General features: G+C 45.7%; 1 protein-coding gene across 2 annotated transcripts; it reads right to left on the reverse strand.

Annotated features, from left to right (window-relative positions):
- Positions 1–3610: 3610 nt before the first annotated feature.
- On the reverse strand, positions 3611–9155 carry LOC542026 (gamma-glutamylcysteine synthetase 1). 2 transcript variants are annotated; one of them, XM_008650063.4, is made up of 17 exons: positions 9017–9155; positions 8511–8921; positions 8148–8428; positions 7600–7750; positions 7268–7375; positions 6829–6921; positions 6210–6293; positions 5965–6033; positions 5821–5891; positions 5671–5739; positions 5455–5548; positions 5210–5299; positions 5043–5123; positions 4789–4881; positions 4407–4487; positions 4263–4332; positions 3611–4177 (listed from the first exon to the last, which is right to left on the reverse strand). In XM_008650063.4, the coding sequence occupies exons 3-17, from the start codon at positions 8414–8416 to the stop codon at positions 4089–4091; spliced, it is 1512 nt and encodes a 503-aa protein (XP_008648285.1). In that variant the 5' UTR covers positions 8417–8428; positions 8511–8921; positions 9017–9155; the 3' UTR covers positions 3611–4088.
- Positions 9156–18277: the final 9122 nt, after the last annotated feature.

The raw sequence follows: 18277 nt of genomic DNA on the forward strand, positions 1-18277 counted from the left end.
ACAGCTGATATATCAGTTTCATAACACTCTGCAGAGGTTGTGCACTTTACCCACAAGCCGTGATTCCCTCTTGCCTCGGGCCGATCAAACCCTTAAACACTACCAAGGTGAATAGGCAGGGTTTCACTACGTAGCCTTTACAAAGATTCCCCGGGGCTGTAGCCACCCGTTAGGTTTCCTAAATGCACCGCACTCCTCCCCAAGGGGCGAACCCAAACTTGGCAGAGCGAGCCGCATACACCGAGCCCCATTGACGGCACGACGGCTAAGTGAACTACATCCCGGATCCTCTAATTATTCAGCTAAGGGCACCCCATTCCACCCTCATGGTTGCACTGTTTTCCCGGGCGGTCATCCATAGAACAGGTCCTTACGGAGAGGCACTCGAGAAACCGCTCGAGTCCCCTTGAAAACCACAAGTATAATCATAAAGAAGAACGGGAAAACAGCGTATCATAGATAATCACATCATGTTCATTGATTAGAGTTGAGCAATAGCATCAGACTAAGTAGTAATAATCCGACCCAAATAGGTAAACAAGGACATGGATAACAAAAGCTAGTCAATCCTTAGGTATAAATGTGTAATGCGGGAGGTGAATTAAAGAATGAATAGGACAGAGATAGGTCAAAGGACACTTGCCTCCACCAACCGACTGCTGCTCAGGGGCTTCTCCTGCGAATTCCTTGGGCTCTTCGACCGGATCGTTCTCTATGCGAGCGCAAACATACATACATCCATCCACATATTTAATACAAAAGAACAGTACACCATACAAGATAACAAATAAAGTGAATATGCACCAAGTATGACATTCGATAACGCATTTGTTATGGTTAGAAAGAAACGGGAAAGGTCTCGCAGGGGGTTAAATCTTATGCACTAATGACACAATTGGTTTTTAACAAAATAATTCTGTTATATATATTTATATATACTGATGGAAACCTAATCACTTTTAGTTGATCAACATTGCACAGGGTAAACAATTAACTACGTGAATCAATAACATAACGGAATTTTAAATTAAACTTCCTATTTTCCCATAGCATGAACAGTGATTAGCCTACTTAAAATACAGTAATTATGATCACAGAAAGTAAATAAAATAAAATAAAAAAAACAAAAAAAAACAGAGGGGGGGGCGGTTGAACCGGCCCTAGGGGCGGTTGAACCGGCCCGGGGGCAGGCGGCCGAGCTGGGGCGGCCGAGCACGGGGGGCGGCCGAGCTGGGGCCGGGGGCGGTTGAGCCGGGGCCGAGGCCGGCTGAACCGGCCCGGGACAGGGGGGCGCGGCCAGGGGGCCAGGCGGCCGGGGCGGGCCAGCGGCGGCCGGGCGGGGCGCGGCTGGGCGCGGCCGAGGGCCGGCCAGCGGCGGCCAGGGGCCACGGCGGGGCTGGGGCGGCTGCCGGCGCGGCCAGGGGGCGCGCGGGGGTGGGGAGAGAAGAGGGGAGGGAGGAGAGGGAGGAGGGGGAGGGGGCTCACCGGCGGGGATCGACGGCGAGGGGCGGCCGGCGGCAGGGGGCGGCGCGGCGGCCTAGGGTAGGGGCGGCGCTAGGGCAGGGGGCGGGTAGGGGCGGCGGCTAGGGAGAGAATGAGAGAGGGAAAAAATGAGAGGGAGAGGGAGAGGGTTTGGGGAAAAAGGGGAGGTGGGGGCGGCATGGGCCTATTGGGCCCAAGGGGGGGGGCGCCAGGGGCGGCTGGGCCGGCCGGGGTCGGCCCAGGGCGCGGGAGAGAGAAAGAGAGAGAAAGAAAGATAAAAGATTTTCCGCTTGTTCTCGAAATCCGATTTTTTAGATGAATGCGATTGCACTTTCAAACAACCAAAAATGCAAGGGCGGCATGGTGCATCAAACAACATAAAGTATTTAGGGTTTTTATACATACGGGAATTCCAAACCGAATCCCGCTAAACTTTGAAAAAGGTCAAGGTTTAGCGAGGGGAAAAAGAAAAGGGAAAGGTAACGCCCGAATTTTGGCGAGTAAAGAAAAGAAAAAATTCAACTGCAAAATTCGGGGCGTTACAGAGCTTTCGGCTGAAAACACCGCGGGCCTCGTTCCCTCCAGTACACGGTGGCGGCCGTGACACAAACACGGTTGTTACGGTCTTGCAAGACTCTCGCCCCACTCGGTACAATTACAACGGCTCGCGCAAGAGCCGAGGGGTTGTGTGGTTTATCTAAACTCACTCAACTAACTAGGATTCACCTAGAGTAAGCGCTAGAGCGGTCTAACTAACCTAAGCATTTCGCAAAGCACCTACGCTAATCACCAAGTGGTTCTATTAAGCACTTGGGTGTATGAGCTCTTGGAAATGTGAACTATGTGCCTTGGTATGTCTCTTGGGCTCTCACACCTTGAAATGGTCGGTTGGGGTGATATTTATAGGCCCCAACACAAATCTAGCCGTTGGAGAAAAGATGTGCTCTCTGTGGCACATCGGACAGTCCGGTGGTGCACCGGACAGTGCACTGTTCATTGTCCGTTGCGCCTAGCCGTTGGTCTGACACCGCAGACGACCGTTGGCGCGCAGGCATTTTATACCGGACAGTCTGGTGGTCTTCTCTCCACAGTGCCACCTAGAACTAGCCGTTAGGGCTACTGTTCCTGGCACACCGGATAATCCGGCGTGTAGCACCGGACAGTCCGGTGCTCCAGACCAGACAGTCCGCAAGCAACACTTCCTTTGTTTCTTGGACTTCGTTTGATCTTCATAATGTCTTCTTTTGAGGTGTTGCTTTTCTCAATGCCTTGGTCCAAGTAACTTTAGCATCCTGTGAACTACAAACACAAACACTAGCAAATCCATTAGTCCATAAGTTATGTTGATCATCAAACACCAAAACTTATTTAGCCAAATGGCTCGGGATCCATTTTCCTTACAAAAAGGGTCTGACATCTTGGAGTGGGACTTGAGGGCTTGGAATTTTGTGGTGATGTCGTCATCAGAGCACCAGACATCGTACCAGAAGTTCAGAAGGATGTGATTTTTCTGTCATGGACGACACATGTGGTGATAGAGCGACAGAGGAGGGGCAAGGATGCCCAGTGGGTGCCAGGGAGGTCACCAATGAGGCCTGCCAAGTAGACATGGCTGCAAACCTAGGCATCCAAGAGGATCAAGAAGAAATATAGAGGCGGTGTATCAGCTTAAGGTGGAGACAGTTGTTAAACAATTCAAGGTCTCAGACGTCAAGGCCACCGGAGTTTTTTGCTCTCGAGCACCGTGTCTCAAGGAACAAGGCACAAACAATATCCTTGCCCTGACTAAAGGAAGTCGCGGCGACGTTGATCTAGTTTTCTGATAGCTCCTTTTGAGAGTTGGACATCACTCATAATGTAGTTTAGGTGGCTGTTAAGGTCAGAGTTGATGAGGACCAAACACCCCATGTGGTGATAAGGGCATATACAACCCTAAGACAGTAGAACAGTTTTCTAAGTACAAGAAACAATAAAAAACAGCATGATACAACTCTGAGTTTCCTAAATCACAAATGCAACAAATGCAGCTAAGAGACGATGCGTACGGAAAATCATGTACCCTAAGGTATCGTAGCAGAGGTAGCAGACCATAAAGACCGGCTACAAAGGAACATGCAGATATCGCAGATTCCGGATCAAACCATCAGTTCATTTATTTATCGTCGATGAGATCACTTTTGCCATGTTAACCCCGAACAAACATCCCAAGTCCCAACAATCCAAAAAAAAAGGAAAAACAAACAGTTCCATCGTGCAGAAGACGGACTTATTTTCAATACGGCGATTTTCATAGCTGCAAAACAAAACGGGCCGGTACAAACAGTAGTTTGTTCCATCTCCCTGGAGAGACAGGCAGATCAAGTCAAAGCAAAGCACAGTGATGAGTGATCCGTTCCAGTTCCAGGCGAAGTTATTTGTAGGCACAGCACCGGGCTGTGCAGCGGTTGCCCCCCGTCAACAACCAACCGAAAGCTCTGCTCCTGTGTGCCTGAAACTGAGCCCTTCCGGCTCAGGCATTGAATGAATCAAGACGAGACTCTGTATTAGGGTACGGGGTACATCTACAAGCTCAGTCCAACGTCGTTCGGCGGCGTCATCCTCAGTAATCAGTATAACAAATGCTCGAAAACATGGTCGACGTTGCGTTGCCACTTGGTCTCGTACAGGTTCAGCAGCCTCTCCGCAGGCGTCACTCCTGTAGCAAGTTGAAGGTAATTAGGATCTTCAGAAACAGATAGTCCAACAAACGAATGAAGATGAGGGTGCTGAATAGCATTTGCCTGTTCTCACTACTTCGTCGACCTCTCTAAGGAAACCAACCTCCTTGTACCCTCTTCTTTCCAGTCCATTCTGGGGTTAGGGCAACACAAACGTTATTAGACAAATTTATCAGTACTCGTAGCAAAGTACTCTAATTTACTAACCTTGGCCAGTTTTAGAACTTCCTCAGCTAAATCTCTTACATATCCATCACGAAACGGCGTCTTCAAACCAGTCGATGGTACCTGACCAATATAACACAGCAAAACTGATTAAATATGCTGGACTTTATTCTTTTCTACAAGAGCCAGTTGCTAATCACAAGAATATGGTAAAAAAAAAATCTACTCGACGGTTGTTGTGAGGCAAATTAAATTTTAGTTCCCCATCAAGAACATTTTCTATTGTGCCAAACAACAACAAAAAAAACCTTTTTAGTCCCAAACAAGTTGGGTTAAACCGTTAAACCCAAAATGTGCCACCAACAATAAGGGGGAAAAACTAAAATCACGCGGAAGGAATGAGTGCACAGTTATTTTGATATACCTTCCGTCTTAGCATCTCTCTTTCCTCCTTTGTCCAATCAAAAGTCATGTCTAAAATGCTTTGTAACGATTCCTCGTCGTACAGCAGCCCAACCTGTGGACTCGCATGAAGCCAAATTCTGGTTAAAACTTCTAGCAAAAGCTATAAATAAACTAATACCGTAGATAGCCCATATTCATATTAACTACTGGCTGTCAGAGGCACAGCAGTGCACAGGAATACAAAACGAAGTCAAAGGAAAGCAGATCACAAACCCAAAATGCAGGCAACGCACACAATCTCCTCCATGGGCCACCATCAGCACCTCTCATCTCAAGGTACCTCTTTAGCCTAACCTGCAAGCAGAATGCAGAAGACAAGAGTTATTGCGATACCTAGCAACGACAGATATGCCATCGTGTAAACAGATAAAAGGGTAAACCTCAGGAAAAATTGTTGTTAGATGGTTCTCCCAATCGTTAAGAGTGGGCAACTCCCCAGGAGCCTGTGGAAGCTTTCCTTGCATAAAATCCTGCAAAATAAATACAAATCAAATGGAATGAGTTTTATTAATGAAAACCAGACACTGTGTCATGTAAATGGAGGGTGCAAAAAAAAATCTAAAATCTTCAGTTATTCACAATACAGAACTACATGAGTAAAAGGACGTCAAGGGCAGAAATAGACCCGAAACGACATTCCGGTGCAGTCAATATACTTTTTATTTCGGTACACAAAATACATGGGGACTTCTAATGCATAGTCCACATATTGCTCAAACCTGCACCCCCAAACAGAAACTATGATTAGGACCGCTTCATCTTTAAAGGAAATATGAGGCAATTCAATCAAATTACTGACACTAAAGGTGGGGGAGAGAGGGAGTTCAAAAGGAGAGCTAACCCAAATGAGTCGTCAAAGACAAAAGGGAGCATCCCTGCACGATTATTATCAGTATCTGTCCAGATATGGCTGCAGATAAGGGTAACTGTGTTAATAACTGCAGAAAATGAAATTAAGTATCTATGTACTTAAGGGCTATCAAGTTAATGCCTCCTTAAGCTGAGAAATCCATTTGGTTTTCCTTCTTTGAACGGAGAATTGGCAAATATTGCAGTTGCAATCTGTCAAATGGACAAGACAGGATTGTTTGAGAACAGCAAATAAATTATCATAGAAGACAATAAAAATACCCACAGGCTGCAAAGCGAGGCCAGCGCGAAATTTCCTTATCATATCCTGTTCTGAACTGAAGTCAAGATTAACCTGTACAAAGAAGTGTGAACTTCAGTCAAGATTATCACAATATAAATCAGTTAACTTCTTTAGTGAATCAACTTTGGTCATCGATAGAGTTTCAGGTATCTTTGAGATGAGCTCAAATGGAGAGGGATGTTATTCTGAAAATGGCACTTCACAAATAAAAATAGAAATTCGCTCACCTGCACAGTACATGTCCGGAACATCATATCAAGGCCAAGAGTACCAACTTTAGGCATGTAATTCCTCATTATTTCGTATCTTCCCTACAAACCAATTATTGTTTTCATTAGATGTTACATGAAACAGTAACAGTCATTGCCTAAGGCATATCTGAACAAATCTACAGTATGAGTCATCAGTCATTTTTTTCCCCTAAGTCCTCACCACATTAGCTGGGTAACTAGCAAGTCTATATTGTTGTGTCAAGAATGGGAGGCGTACCAAAAGACAACATTTCTAGTGATAGACTGATAGCACCTTATTAATTATTTATGTATCTAGAATACTATGCTTAAAAGTCAAAACAAGTATGATGGGTTGAGGTGACGCGTGAACAGTAGTTACAGTCCAGGAACAATACAAAGTTCAAAAAGTACAAGTTTACAAGGTTAAAAGGGACAGATCTAGTGCCGGAGCCTCCCACATGAGTAGGGTCTAGGAAAAAAGGGATAGACCGAGGCAAGTCTTCCATACAAATGCGGAGAGGCTGCTTCGAACCTGCCAACCTGGTGACTAAGTGAGACAGTTCTCAACACTGCACCAGGTCTGCTCTTCTCCAAGGTTAAAGGACAGAATTACCTTTGGCATTATTGGTATGTCACTCAGTGCCCATTTTGGCTGAAAGCCAAGCCCAAGAAATCCTATTCCCATTTCCTCTCCAACTGCTTTAACCTGCAAGAACAGGCAAACTTTGGGGTCATACATACCCTAATTGCACTGAAATGCAAGAAAAATGCAATATGGTACCATACAATTCTTAACATTTTCCCATAAGACCCTAGTCGGCATGTTAAAAAATATTACAAAATGAACTCCAACAAGATGTTCACATTAAAGGTATAGTTCTCAACAGAAGTATCACAATAAGCATGCAGGGGTGTCAGTAAACATTTGGTTTGCATATGACTATGAGAGATTGGTACTGTATTATCTCTGACAAAAGAATGGTAACACACACAAACTAAGATCATAGTTTCTGTAAGATGCTGTACAAGGAATGCAATGTAAGAGAAGTTACCTGATAAAGATGCGAATTGACCTCAGCACAAGTTTGATGTAATGTTTCGAGAGGAGCGCCACTAAGTTCAAATTGGCCTCCAGGTTCTAGTGAGATGCTTTGCTTTCCCTACATCCGTAGAAACAAGTAAGGTTGCAAAGATAAACTGAAGCCAGCCATCAGAAGAAAAAAAAAACTGCATAACTTGTGTTTGGCTGTAGCATCTCAAGCATATGAGTGAGGGTGACCCATCGAAATGACAGGCAACGCCCTTTTCATCCAATTTCAATTGTTGGTGGATGATATATCGCCAGACACATTCATACAAAAGGGAAGGAGCAACGGAACCGTACCTGCTTGAGACCGATAACATTGTTTTCTTCCATTATCTTGTCCCAATCAAATCTCTCAGCAAGACCGTTCAGTATGTCACGAATCTGATCATATTTTATAGGGCGTAAAGTGTCGACTTCGAAACCGAACTTTTCGTGCTCCGTCCCAATTCTGTAAAGGACAGACGTTTACTTTGGGGATAAACTGAACAGCCAACTGAAGCATATTTTCCGTTTAAAAAAAAGAAAAATACAGGGACAGCTTCAATAAAACACCAGAATCATCGACGCTAAATTAAGTTGAAAACATGTACAAGATAAAAACGGCGGCCAAGTGATCATCACACTGATGAATTCATCCTAGCACCCAGTACACACTAGAGAGCCGGCTCAAAAAGTCTGTTGTCACTCTCACGAGCACTTGAATGTAACCTCAGTTTCAGAGCTAGACAGCGTTGGTCACTATGAATTACGCGTCCACGTCAAACATTCCACCACGATGGCACTAGGAGAGGAACCAGAACAAAACAACAAAAATAAGAAAAAAGGAGCATACGGAAGCTTCTGACCTCCAATTCTCCTTGGGCTTGCACCCGGAGACGAGGTAGGCGACGAGGTCCTCCTTGGTGAGCGGCTCCGTCATCTGCACGGCCTCCTCCGTGGGAGGGCTGGCCGCGACGGCCCCGCCGCGCCCCCTCCTCCTCACCCAACCGGCGGTCGACGGGAGCCGAACCGCCGCGAGCCCGCTCCTCCCCCTCCCCCCTGCCGCCGCCGCCGCCGCGGGGCGCGCGCCGTCCGGCGACACCCGCGCGACCGCCAGCCGCGACGCCACCGCCATCGAATCCACAACCTGCCGAAATCCAGCACCGGAATGTCAGCGGGAATCGCGCAATCCGACACGCGGACGCCAGCCGTCGGACTGAACCACTCACCTCGCCGCGCCGGCACCCGGAGGCTGGCTAGGGCTCCTCCGCGTCCACTGCTGCCGCCGCCTCTGCTTCCGTCGCGGTACTACCACCGCGGAAGAAGGGAGTAAGAAGAGACGGGGCCAGCAGCGCGAGCTGGTCACTTTATAAAGCGGTGTGGTGGTGGGGCCCGGGCGTCAGGACGGCGCGTTGAAGTGCGCGCATCAATCGCAGGAGCGGGCGAGCGGCATCGGCAGCAGAAGGCAGAAGCCGCCGGTGCGTGCGTGCGGCGGCGGCGGCGGCGGCTTCGTCACTGGCGTGTGGGCGCGGGTGCCCTGCTGATTGCGAGAGGCGAGCCGTTCATTACTAGTAGTACTGAGTTTCAGTGGGAGTCACTTTTTTTTGGGGGGGTGTAGTGGTGGAACGGCCGGCTGGATCCTGCGATTTCCAATCCAATTAACTAATGAATTCGCATTCGTAAAAAAGTGGGGCTGCTCCCACGGTTCTAGTAGAGCACGGACGCTAGCGCTGACCAATACTGGATCGTCGCTGATGACGAAGACGATGATGAGAGGGGTGCCGCGCGAGGATCCTCTGCGGTGGAAGCCGGCACGCAACACTCGACGCCGACGCCGACGCCGACGCCGACTGTCTGTCGAGAGGCGTGGCTTCTCAGACTGCAGTTGTTCGGCCCGGCCCGATCCCTGTCTGTCGAGAGGCGTGGCTTCTCAGACTGCAGTTGTGCAGCGCGAGGGACGGCCGGGCGGGAGGGACCGTCTGGTCGCTGCCGTGGCGATGCAAAATGCCAATTGCCGGCGCCCGCAACCGCAACGAACCCCGGCCGTGCGTCGTCGCTGGCGTCAGCACGCTTTTGTCGGTTCCAGTCTCGAGGATTCGGCGTCCCTCAGCCCCTGCCTAGCTAGTGCGACGATGCTGATCCTTTGCTGGTAGTAGCAAAGTGGTCGACGTGGAACCGCATCATAATATAATTAGATGTTTGGTTTCATTAATCACGTCATCCAAAATAAAGTAACGCATCATAGATTCATTCCTTAAGGGCTGATTTGGTGACAAAAGGATCACGAGAGGATTGGAGGAAGGGGAAATGAACTAATATCCCCCCAATCCCCTCCAATCCTCCCGGGATCCCGGGTCACCAAATCAGCTCTAAGTTTGGCAGGGACTCCATTTCTCATATTAGTACTACTAGCTATGAGGATTGAAGTGGTGATAAATCAATTTATTCTATTCTACAGATCAAACAAAAAAATAAGGAGTGAGAAGATGATAGACTAGCTTATCTCTCAAACCAAATACCATATAAATCTCTCGCGGGAACCGTACATATCACGAAATCGGGAGGAAGAAGGCAGACGAAACGATCGAGTAATGCTTTGTTTAGATGTCGATATTGGAGAGGATAAAATTCAATTGAGTTGAATGCTAAATCATGTATGGAATTGGAATGAGATGTAATTCTAATTATATTGTTTGGATGTCACTAAGTTGGAGTTTGGAATTGTACAGTCTAATTCTATGCAATAAGGGTGAGGCATTGGGAGGGGTTTTGTAGTTATAGTTTAATTCTAGGAAATTAGGTCTCTGATTTCAAATCTCAATTCTACGTACAACCAACAACAGAATTTAGGAAAGCTGATTTCAATTCTTAATTCTTTGCTCCATTATCTACATCTAAATGGGGTGTAAAAATTCCAGCAGTGCTGTGTACCTACCGCCGCGTGATGACTGATGAGCGAGCGGCGAGCGAGAGTGAACCTCGCGCGTTTTCGTGGCCAGGTTCGCCCCGTGCGTCCGCCAGCACATGACGAGCATCAGGTGGAGGCGTGGAGCATGCATGTGGGCGTGGGCTCTCGGCTCTCCGCTGCACTGCGTGCGCTTCTTTGATCCCTCTGACTCTGAGAGACTATCCGGCCTTTTTGCTGTCCTGGGAGGCCTCAGGCCCATACGGCGCAGCAAGGGGCTGGCCACGTGCGGATACAGGTCGCTGCCTGCCCGCCAATTTTTTTTTTTTTTTTTTTTTTTGGTTTGCAGGTGCTCTTTTTCGTGGGAAAATATTAAAGAGTAGCTAATGTTGTCAGCAAAGTGCGCGAACTAAGTTGGTGTTGAATGGGCGCGTCATACCCTAAGAACCTGTTGTAGATGTACTTTCTTGCATGCAACAATGGATTCTGTGCAAAATTCTGTGCGTAGCGTGCGTGGCCAACAGATTCTAATCGCGAATGGACGCTCGGATTAATGAATGCTAAAATCTAGTATGGTCTGGCCAATAGATGGCAGTTTGATCTTAAATCTAGTTATGAGTTGGAGAGAGTTCTTTGCATCAATGTTTTTTTTTTTTTTTTGCAGCGCTGTGCCGGAAAGAATGTCGCCCAACGAGGAATTATCCTCCTCTCTGGCCCATATAATAACTTTCTTTCTTCATTCTGTGGGTTTCGGGATTGTTGGGCTTGGGTCCTTTGGAAAACATGGGCTCCGTCTATTTTCAACTTATGAGGACGGGTGCGTAGCTTACTGATTACAAAAGCATCTGTGGTATACCGAATGATTCTAGAATTTAGCGATGTGGTTACACGACACGTGAGATGATGATACATATGTCCTTCTTGCATATATAGTCATCTTTTGTTTTGTAGCAAAGCAAAGGACTTTGTTATAGAATCCTAAAATAAAGATGGAGTACTTTATTTTTAAGTACTCACGCTGTTCCAAAATAAAATTTGTTTTAAAAAAATAGTGAGTTCATATAACACTTTAAGTATATGGTTTGTATATGTGTCTATTTCATTATCATACATTTAAATATAGGCATAAAAGTCAAGAGCTAAAACGACTGTTATTTTAATACAGAGAGAGTAATTTGCTAATCTAGTTGTCCACCTATCTTATACACCCTTTTTTGTTGTAATTGCACTTAAGGTGGGCCAGGCTATAATCTATATGAGAGCAATTTTCCTCTCTTTTTTTTATCCAAGATACCTAATGCAACGAAAAAACAAAGCATGAATTTCCATAGAAATACGTACATACATAGATAGATCTGCAGATGACAAACAACCTGACTCAATCTGGCCAAGTACAACATGGTCATTTTACTTGCTCAGTGCAAAGACTATTATATTTTTATTGTTTTTGTTGAGAAACCCTAATAAAGGGTTATGTGGGCAAATGTTAGAAAGTTAGGCATTTTTAGTTTTAATTTAATCCAGAAAAACAGTGCGATATATGTGATGACATGTATGTGCATGTGTGTATAACTACTCGCATAAGCAGTAAACAGTAATGAAACATGCACAAATACGAAGAACAGAGTGTACCCAGCGGAGGGACCGATGCTCAAGGCATCAGTGGCTCCATTCACACGAGACATCTCGTGTGTTTGTTCGATGTAGCCGTACGAAGTCGGTGCAGGAAGATGTACGCTGTGCAGTCCCTCGAACGGTCGCCGGGAAGAAGAACAGCAGCACGCGTCAACTCGGGAAGGCGACGAACTGGACAAACAGATCACTCGAGCAGTCGCGAAGACGCTCCCCAAAAATCTGATCGCCCGCACACCCGTGCAAGTGTATCTCTGCGGTCGGTGATTTCGGAGGCCTGCTCTCCCACTCTCTCTGTGCTTGCAGAAGATGGGACGGGAATGTGTTGTTTGCAATTCGCTTGAGATAATTCGCGTCACTGGAAGAGCCCTCCCTCTCCATTCTTATAGGCGGTCAGAAGGAGGGAGAAGAACAACGGACAGAAACGGTCGCGCATTAGAACTGGAAACTGACGACAGTAACTGACGTCCGTTACTAGCCATAAGACAGGAAACGGACGGAGCCACGAGCCACGAGCCACGGCCCGGCCCGGCCGGCGGCGGCGCGCGCGCGCGTGTGGCAGTCCTTCATCCTTTTCTCAACTTCTCAATAGATGCACCAATGGTCCACCTATTTAAGTTGATTGATTTGTCCTTTGAGCTTCCAATATGGTACTAAATAATTAGTACACCATAGCATTAAAGTGGGCCATTAGCATTGACTATTATTGAATATTAATTTGGGCCAAGCCCACATTAATCCAACAATCCCCACCAAATGCTAAGTCACACAAAAAAGCTCTCATCATCTCAAACGTTTGATATACTGGTGTTTCGATGGAGACTGTTAAGTTGAACATCCACCTAGAACTTAGACTACACTTGACCACAACTGCACAATGGACTAGGCCTTGAATTGGCAGTTTTGCGTGGAATGAGTTTCATCTAAACTCTTTACCAGTACTAGATTGCTGAACGCATCCCCTCTGGTTGGAGCATATAAGTCAAACTCCATAGCCTTTCATGGGTATCTAGAAACCACCCAGATCTCATAAACTGTGACTAGCAGTTAACCCATATAGGTATGTTCCTCTAAAGATGTTCTGTAGGACAACATCTTTGCTTCACAAAGCCACTTGGAACATATTAAGGTGCAAACACCAACCTACCTTACAGTAAGGAAAGATATGCATCTGAAATAAGCCTTATTAAGGGTCTTTCCTCTCAGTCTACCACTAGCTTGTTTCACCATTCTAATTCACGGGATCTCCGATCACATAGAACAGGTTACCACTATGATAAACTTTAGGTGGGTCTCATGCCCATCTCACTTGATGCACTATCTATCACACTACGTGATAGCCCCTTAGTAAATTGATCTGCCAGATTTTTAGACGTATGGACATAATCCAACGCTATTACTCCGGAGTTTCTCAATTTCCTGACAGATTTCAAACGCCTCTTTATGTGCCTTGTCGACTTCATATTATCCTTAGAACTGTTTATCTTAATTATCACAGTCTGATTATCACAGTTCATGGAAATAGCCGGCACAGGTTTTTCAACCACCGGTAAATCCATAAGGAGTTCACGAAGCCACTCAGCCTCAACTGAAGCGGTATCTAATGCTGTGAGTTCTGCTTCCATAGTCGACCTCGTTAAGATGGTCTGCTTGCAAGACTTCCATGAAACAGCACCACCTCCAAGTGAAAACACATATCCACTTGTGGCATATATCTCATCAGCATCAGATATCCAGTTTGCATCACAATAACCCTCCAGAACTGTTGGGTACCCGGTATAATGGATGCCTAAACTCATAGTACCCTTTAGATAGCGCAAAACTCTCTCAAGAGCACGCCAGTGATCATCTCCCGGATTTGAAACAAATCGACTAAGTTTGCTCACAGCAAATGAGATGTCAGGCCTCGTAGCGCTAGCTAAATACATGAGTGAACCAATTATTTGGGAATATCTCAATTGATCCCTAGCTATCCTTCGATTTTTCTTTAATAGCTTACTAGGATCATAAGGCGTTGGAGCAGGTTCACATTCGCTAAAACCAAAGCGACTCAAAACCTTCTCCACATAATGGGATTGCACAAGTGTGATCCCACCAATGCCTTCTCTCAGTAGCTTAATGTTAAGAATAACATCAGCTTCTCCCAAATCTTTCATTTCAAAATTATTAGACAGAAAGTCTTTTGTCTCTTTAATCACATCAAGACTCGTCCCCAAGATTAGAATGTCATCAACATATAGGCATAAAATTACTCCCTCGCCCCCACCATACCGATAGTATACACACTTGTCTGCTTCGTTCACAACAAAACCAGCAGATGTCAAAGTTCTATCGAACTTTTCATGCCATTGCTTAGGTGCTTGTTTTAGGCCATATAAAGATTTCAATAATTTACACACCATGCCTTCTTGACCGTTTGCTACAAACCCAGCTGGCTGCTCCATGTAAATTTCCTCATCTAGCTCTCCATTTAGGAATGCTGTCTTAACATCCATTTGATGGACGAGTAGACCATGAGAGGCAGCCAAAGAAAGTAGCACACGAATTGTGGTCAATCGAGCCACAGGTGAATAAGTATCAAAGAAATCCTCACCTTCCTTCTGTGAATAGCCTTTAATTACAAGCCTCGCCTTGTACCTTTCAATAGTACCATCAGGCCTAAGTTTTTTCTTGAACACCCATTTACTTCCAATGGGCTTACACCCATAAGGACGCTCAACCACCTCCCAAGTTGCATTAGACATAATAGAATCCATCTCACTCCTTATTGCTTCCTTCCAAAAGTCAGCATCAGGAGAGGAATATGCCTCTTCAATGGTACTTGGTGTGTCATCCACAAGATATACAATGTAATCATCACCAAAGGACTTTGCAATCCTTGGTCTCTTACTCTTTCGAGTTGATACATTGTCATTTTCCACATGATTATGTATATGGGATTCCTCAGTGTGTTCTACCGGAATAAAATGCTCATGGGGTATCGTTGGTTCATCATTAGACGTATCATGTGTAGCTTTCATGGGAAATTCGTCCTCAAAAAACGTAGCATCTCTGGACTCCATAATTGTACCAACCAACATGTCTGGTACTCCAGAGTTTATAATTAAAAACCTATATTCAATGCTGTGGAAAGCATACCCAAGGAAAACACAATCAACAGTTTTCGGTCCTAATTTGCGCTTCTTGTTAATTGGCACATTCACTTTAGCCAAACAACCCCAGGTGCGCAAATAGGAGATATTTAATTTCTTCTTTTCCCATTCCTTGAATGGTGTGATTTCTTTGTTCTTTGTGGGAACTTTATTCAGGACATGACACGCCGTCAAGATCGCCTCACCCCACCATTCCTTAGATAGCCCTGAAGTCTCTAACATGGCGTTAACCAAATCAGTTAGAGTACGGTTCTTTCTTTCAGCAACCCCATTGGATTGTGGTGAGTATGGCAGTGTCCTCTCATGAATAATACCATGTTCCACACAAAAATCAGAAAAATCACCCGAAAAATATTCTCCACCACGATCAGACCTTAACCGTTTAATTTTCCTCTCGAGTTGATTTTCAACTTCAGCTTTGTAGGTCTTAAAATAATGCAAAGCTTCATCTTTTGATTTTAAGAGATACACATAACAAAATCTAGTAGAGTCATCGATAAAAGTAATAAAATATCGCTTGCCTCCTTTAGTCAATATTCCGTTCATCTCACATAAATCGGAATGTATTAAGTCTAGTGGTGCCAAATTCCTCGCCTCCGCAGCCTTGTGAGGCTTGCGAGGTTGCTTAGATTGCACGCACACCTGGCACTTAGAACCTTTGACTAAATCAAATTTCGGGATTAAATTTAAATCTGCTAACCGCGAGACACAACCAAAATTGATATGACAAAGTCGTGAATGCCAAATATACGACTCATTCGAAACAACATTGTTCACAGACTTATTACACGCATCATGCAAAGATAAGCGGAACAAGCCTCCGCTGTCATAGCCTTTTCCAACAAACGTTCCATACTTAGACAGTATACATTTATTAGACTCAAAGACAATTTTGTAGCCATCTCGACACAATTGAGAGCCACTAACTAGATTCTTTTTGATGGAGGGGACATGCTGCACGTTCTTCAATAGCACCGTCTTTCCCGAAGTAAACTTCAGAATGACTGTACCAACACCAAGAACACGCGCATGTGATCCGTTCCCCATCAGCAAGGCTCCAGTCCCTTTGCACTGATAAGAAGAAAATAAAGAAATATCAGCACACACATGAATATTAGCACCGGTATCAGCCCACCACTCAGGGGATTGACACACTGAAAGAACAGTAGGTAAAAGATTACCATACCCCGATGTTCCTTCTGCAGTCTCGCTAACAACCATGTTTACTGTTTTCTTCTCTTGAGCTGGTTTTTTCTCTTGCTTAAATTTGCGGTCTGGACAAGCGCTTGCCCAATGATCAGTACTCCCGCAAACAAAGCAACCAGCTCCTTTGTTCTTCTTTTTGAACGAGGCTGCCTGCTTGGGCTTCGTGGCATTCTGTTGCTTGTTCTTCTTTTTATTATTATGTGATGCATTGGAGTTCTTCTTTTGTACCATATTGGCACTAGAAGTCTCAACTCCTTTTCCACGAGTGTCTTTTGCTCTCGCCCTCTCCTCAACATCAAGAGAACCAATAAGCTCAGCCACGCTAAACTCTTGTCTCTTATGTTTTAGAGTGGTAGCAAAGTCCGTCCAAGAAGGTGGCAGTTTAGCGATAATACCGCCGGCCACGAACTTGTCAGGCAAGACACATGGGAATTGTTCGAGTTCTTTAGCCAGTGCCTGTATTTCATGAGCCTGTTCAACTACAGGACGGTTTTCCACCATCTTATAGTCAAATAGCTGCTCCATGATGTACAGCTCGCTACCAGCATCAGAAACACCAAACTTCTCATCTAATGCATCCCATAACTCTTTTGCAGATGTGCACGTTAGATAAGAATCAACATACTTGTTGGCAAGAGCGCCAATCACGGCGCCTCGAAACAGGTTATCGGCAACGTCGAACATTCTCTCCTCTTCAGGAGTGAACTGTTCGGGTTTCCCCTGTGCGGCGTGATAGCAGTTCATTGCGGTCAACCACAGTATCATCTTACTACGCCATCTCTTGTAAAATGTCCCATCAAAAGGTTCACTTGGTTTTAACGCAGCAGCAAAACCACTAACAGAAAAATGCCTAATATCAGATTTTTGGATTGTTAGAAAGTTAGGCATTTTTAGTTTTAATTTAATCCAGAAAAACAGTGCGATATATGTGATGACATGTATGTGCATGTGTGTATAACTACTCGCATAAGCAGTAAACAACAATGAAACATGCACAAATACGAAGAACAGAGTGTACCCAGCGGAGGGACCGATGCTCAAGGCATCAGTGGCTCCATTCACATGAGACATCTCGTGTGTTTGTTCGATGTAGCCGTACGAAGTCGGTGCAGGAAGATGTACGTTGTGCAGTCCCTCGAACGGTCGCCGGGAAGAAGAACAGTAGCACGCGTCAACTCGGGAAGGCGACGAACTGGACAAACAGATCACTCGAGCAGTCGCGAAGACGCTCCCCAAAAATCTGATCGCCCGCACACCCGTGCAAGTGTATCTCTGCGGTCGGTGATTTCGGAGGCCTGCTCTCCCACTCTCTCTGTGCTCGCAGAAGATGGGACGGGAATGTGTTGTTTGCAATTCTCTTGAGATAATTCGCGTCACTGGAAGAGCCCTCCCTCTCCATTCTTATAGGCGGTCAGAAGGAGGGAGAAGAACAACGGACAGAAACGGATGCGCAACCGTTTGAAAGGAATATTCGGACCAAGGTCCGATCTACCACGAGCCACGAGCCACGACCACGGCCCGGCCCGGCCGGCGGCGGCGCGCGCGCGTGTGACAGTCCTTCATCCTTTTCTCAACTTCTCAATAGATGCACCAATGATCCACCTATTTAAGTTGATTGATTTGTCCTTTGAGCTTCCAATATGGTACTAAATAATTAGTACACCATAGCATTAAAGTGGGCCATTAACATTGACTATTATTGAATATTAATTTGGGCCAAGCCCACATTAATCCAACAGCAAATACCGAATATGTCCCTGAGGTCTATCACGTCTCAATATATAGAACATGTACCTCCCTCATATGGAATAGAGAAGAAAAGAGGCCAGAGGCCCAACCCTACATCACGTGTCTTGTGTGCTCTCTGTCGTGCTTCTGGTAAGGGATACGGGTCTTCCACATCTTCTCGCGCCTAATTTGCTGATGGGAGGGAAGGGAGCGGATCTAATGATCCGTGATAACGTAGTTCTCGACACGTTATCAGCACACTCTACATCGACGTTGCTGCGGGAATAAATCTGCATCAACTCTTCGTCAATCCGACAGGTCTCCGGCCTAGCCGAACTGTCCTACGCGATAGTCTTCGATTCCTCTACGCAGT

This window comes from Zea mays, chromosome 6 (assembly GCF_902167145.1).
Source record: "Zea mays cultivar B73 chromosome 6, Zm-B73-REFERENCE-NAM-5.0, whole genome shotgun sequence".
NCBI lineage: Eukaryota > Viridiplantae > Streptophyta > Magnoliopsida > Poales > Poaceae > Zea > Zea mays.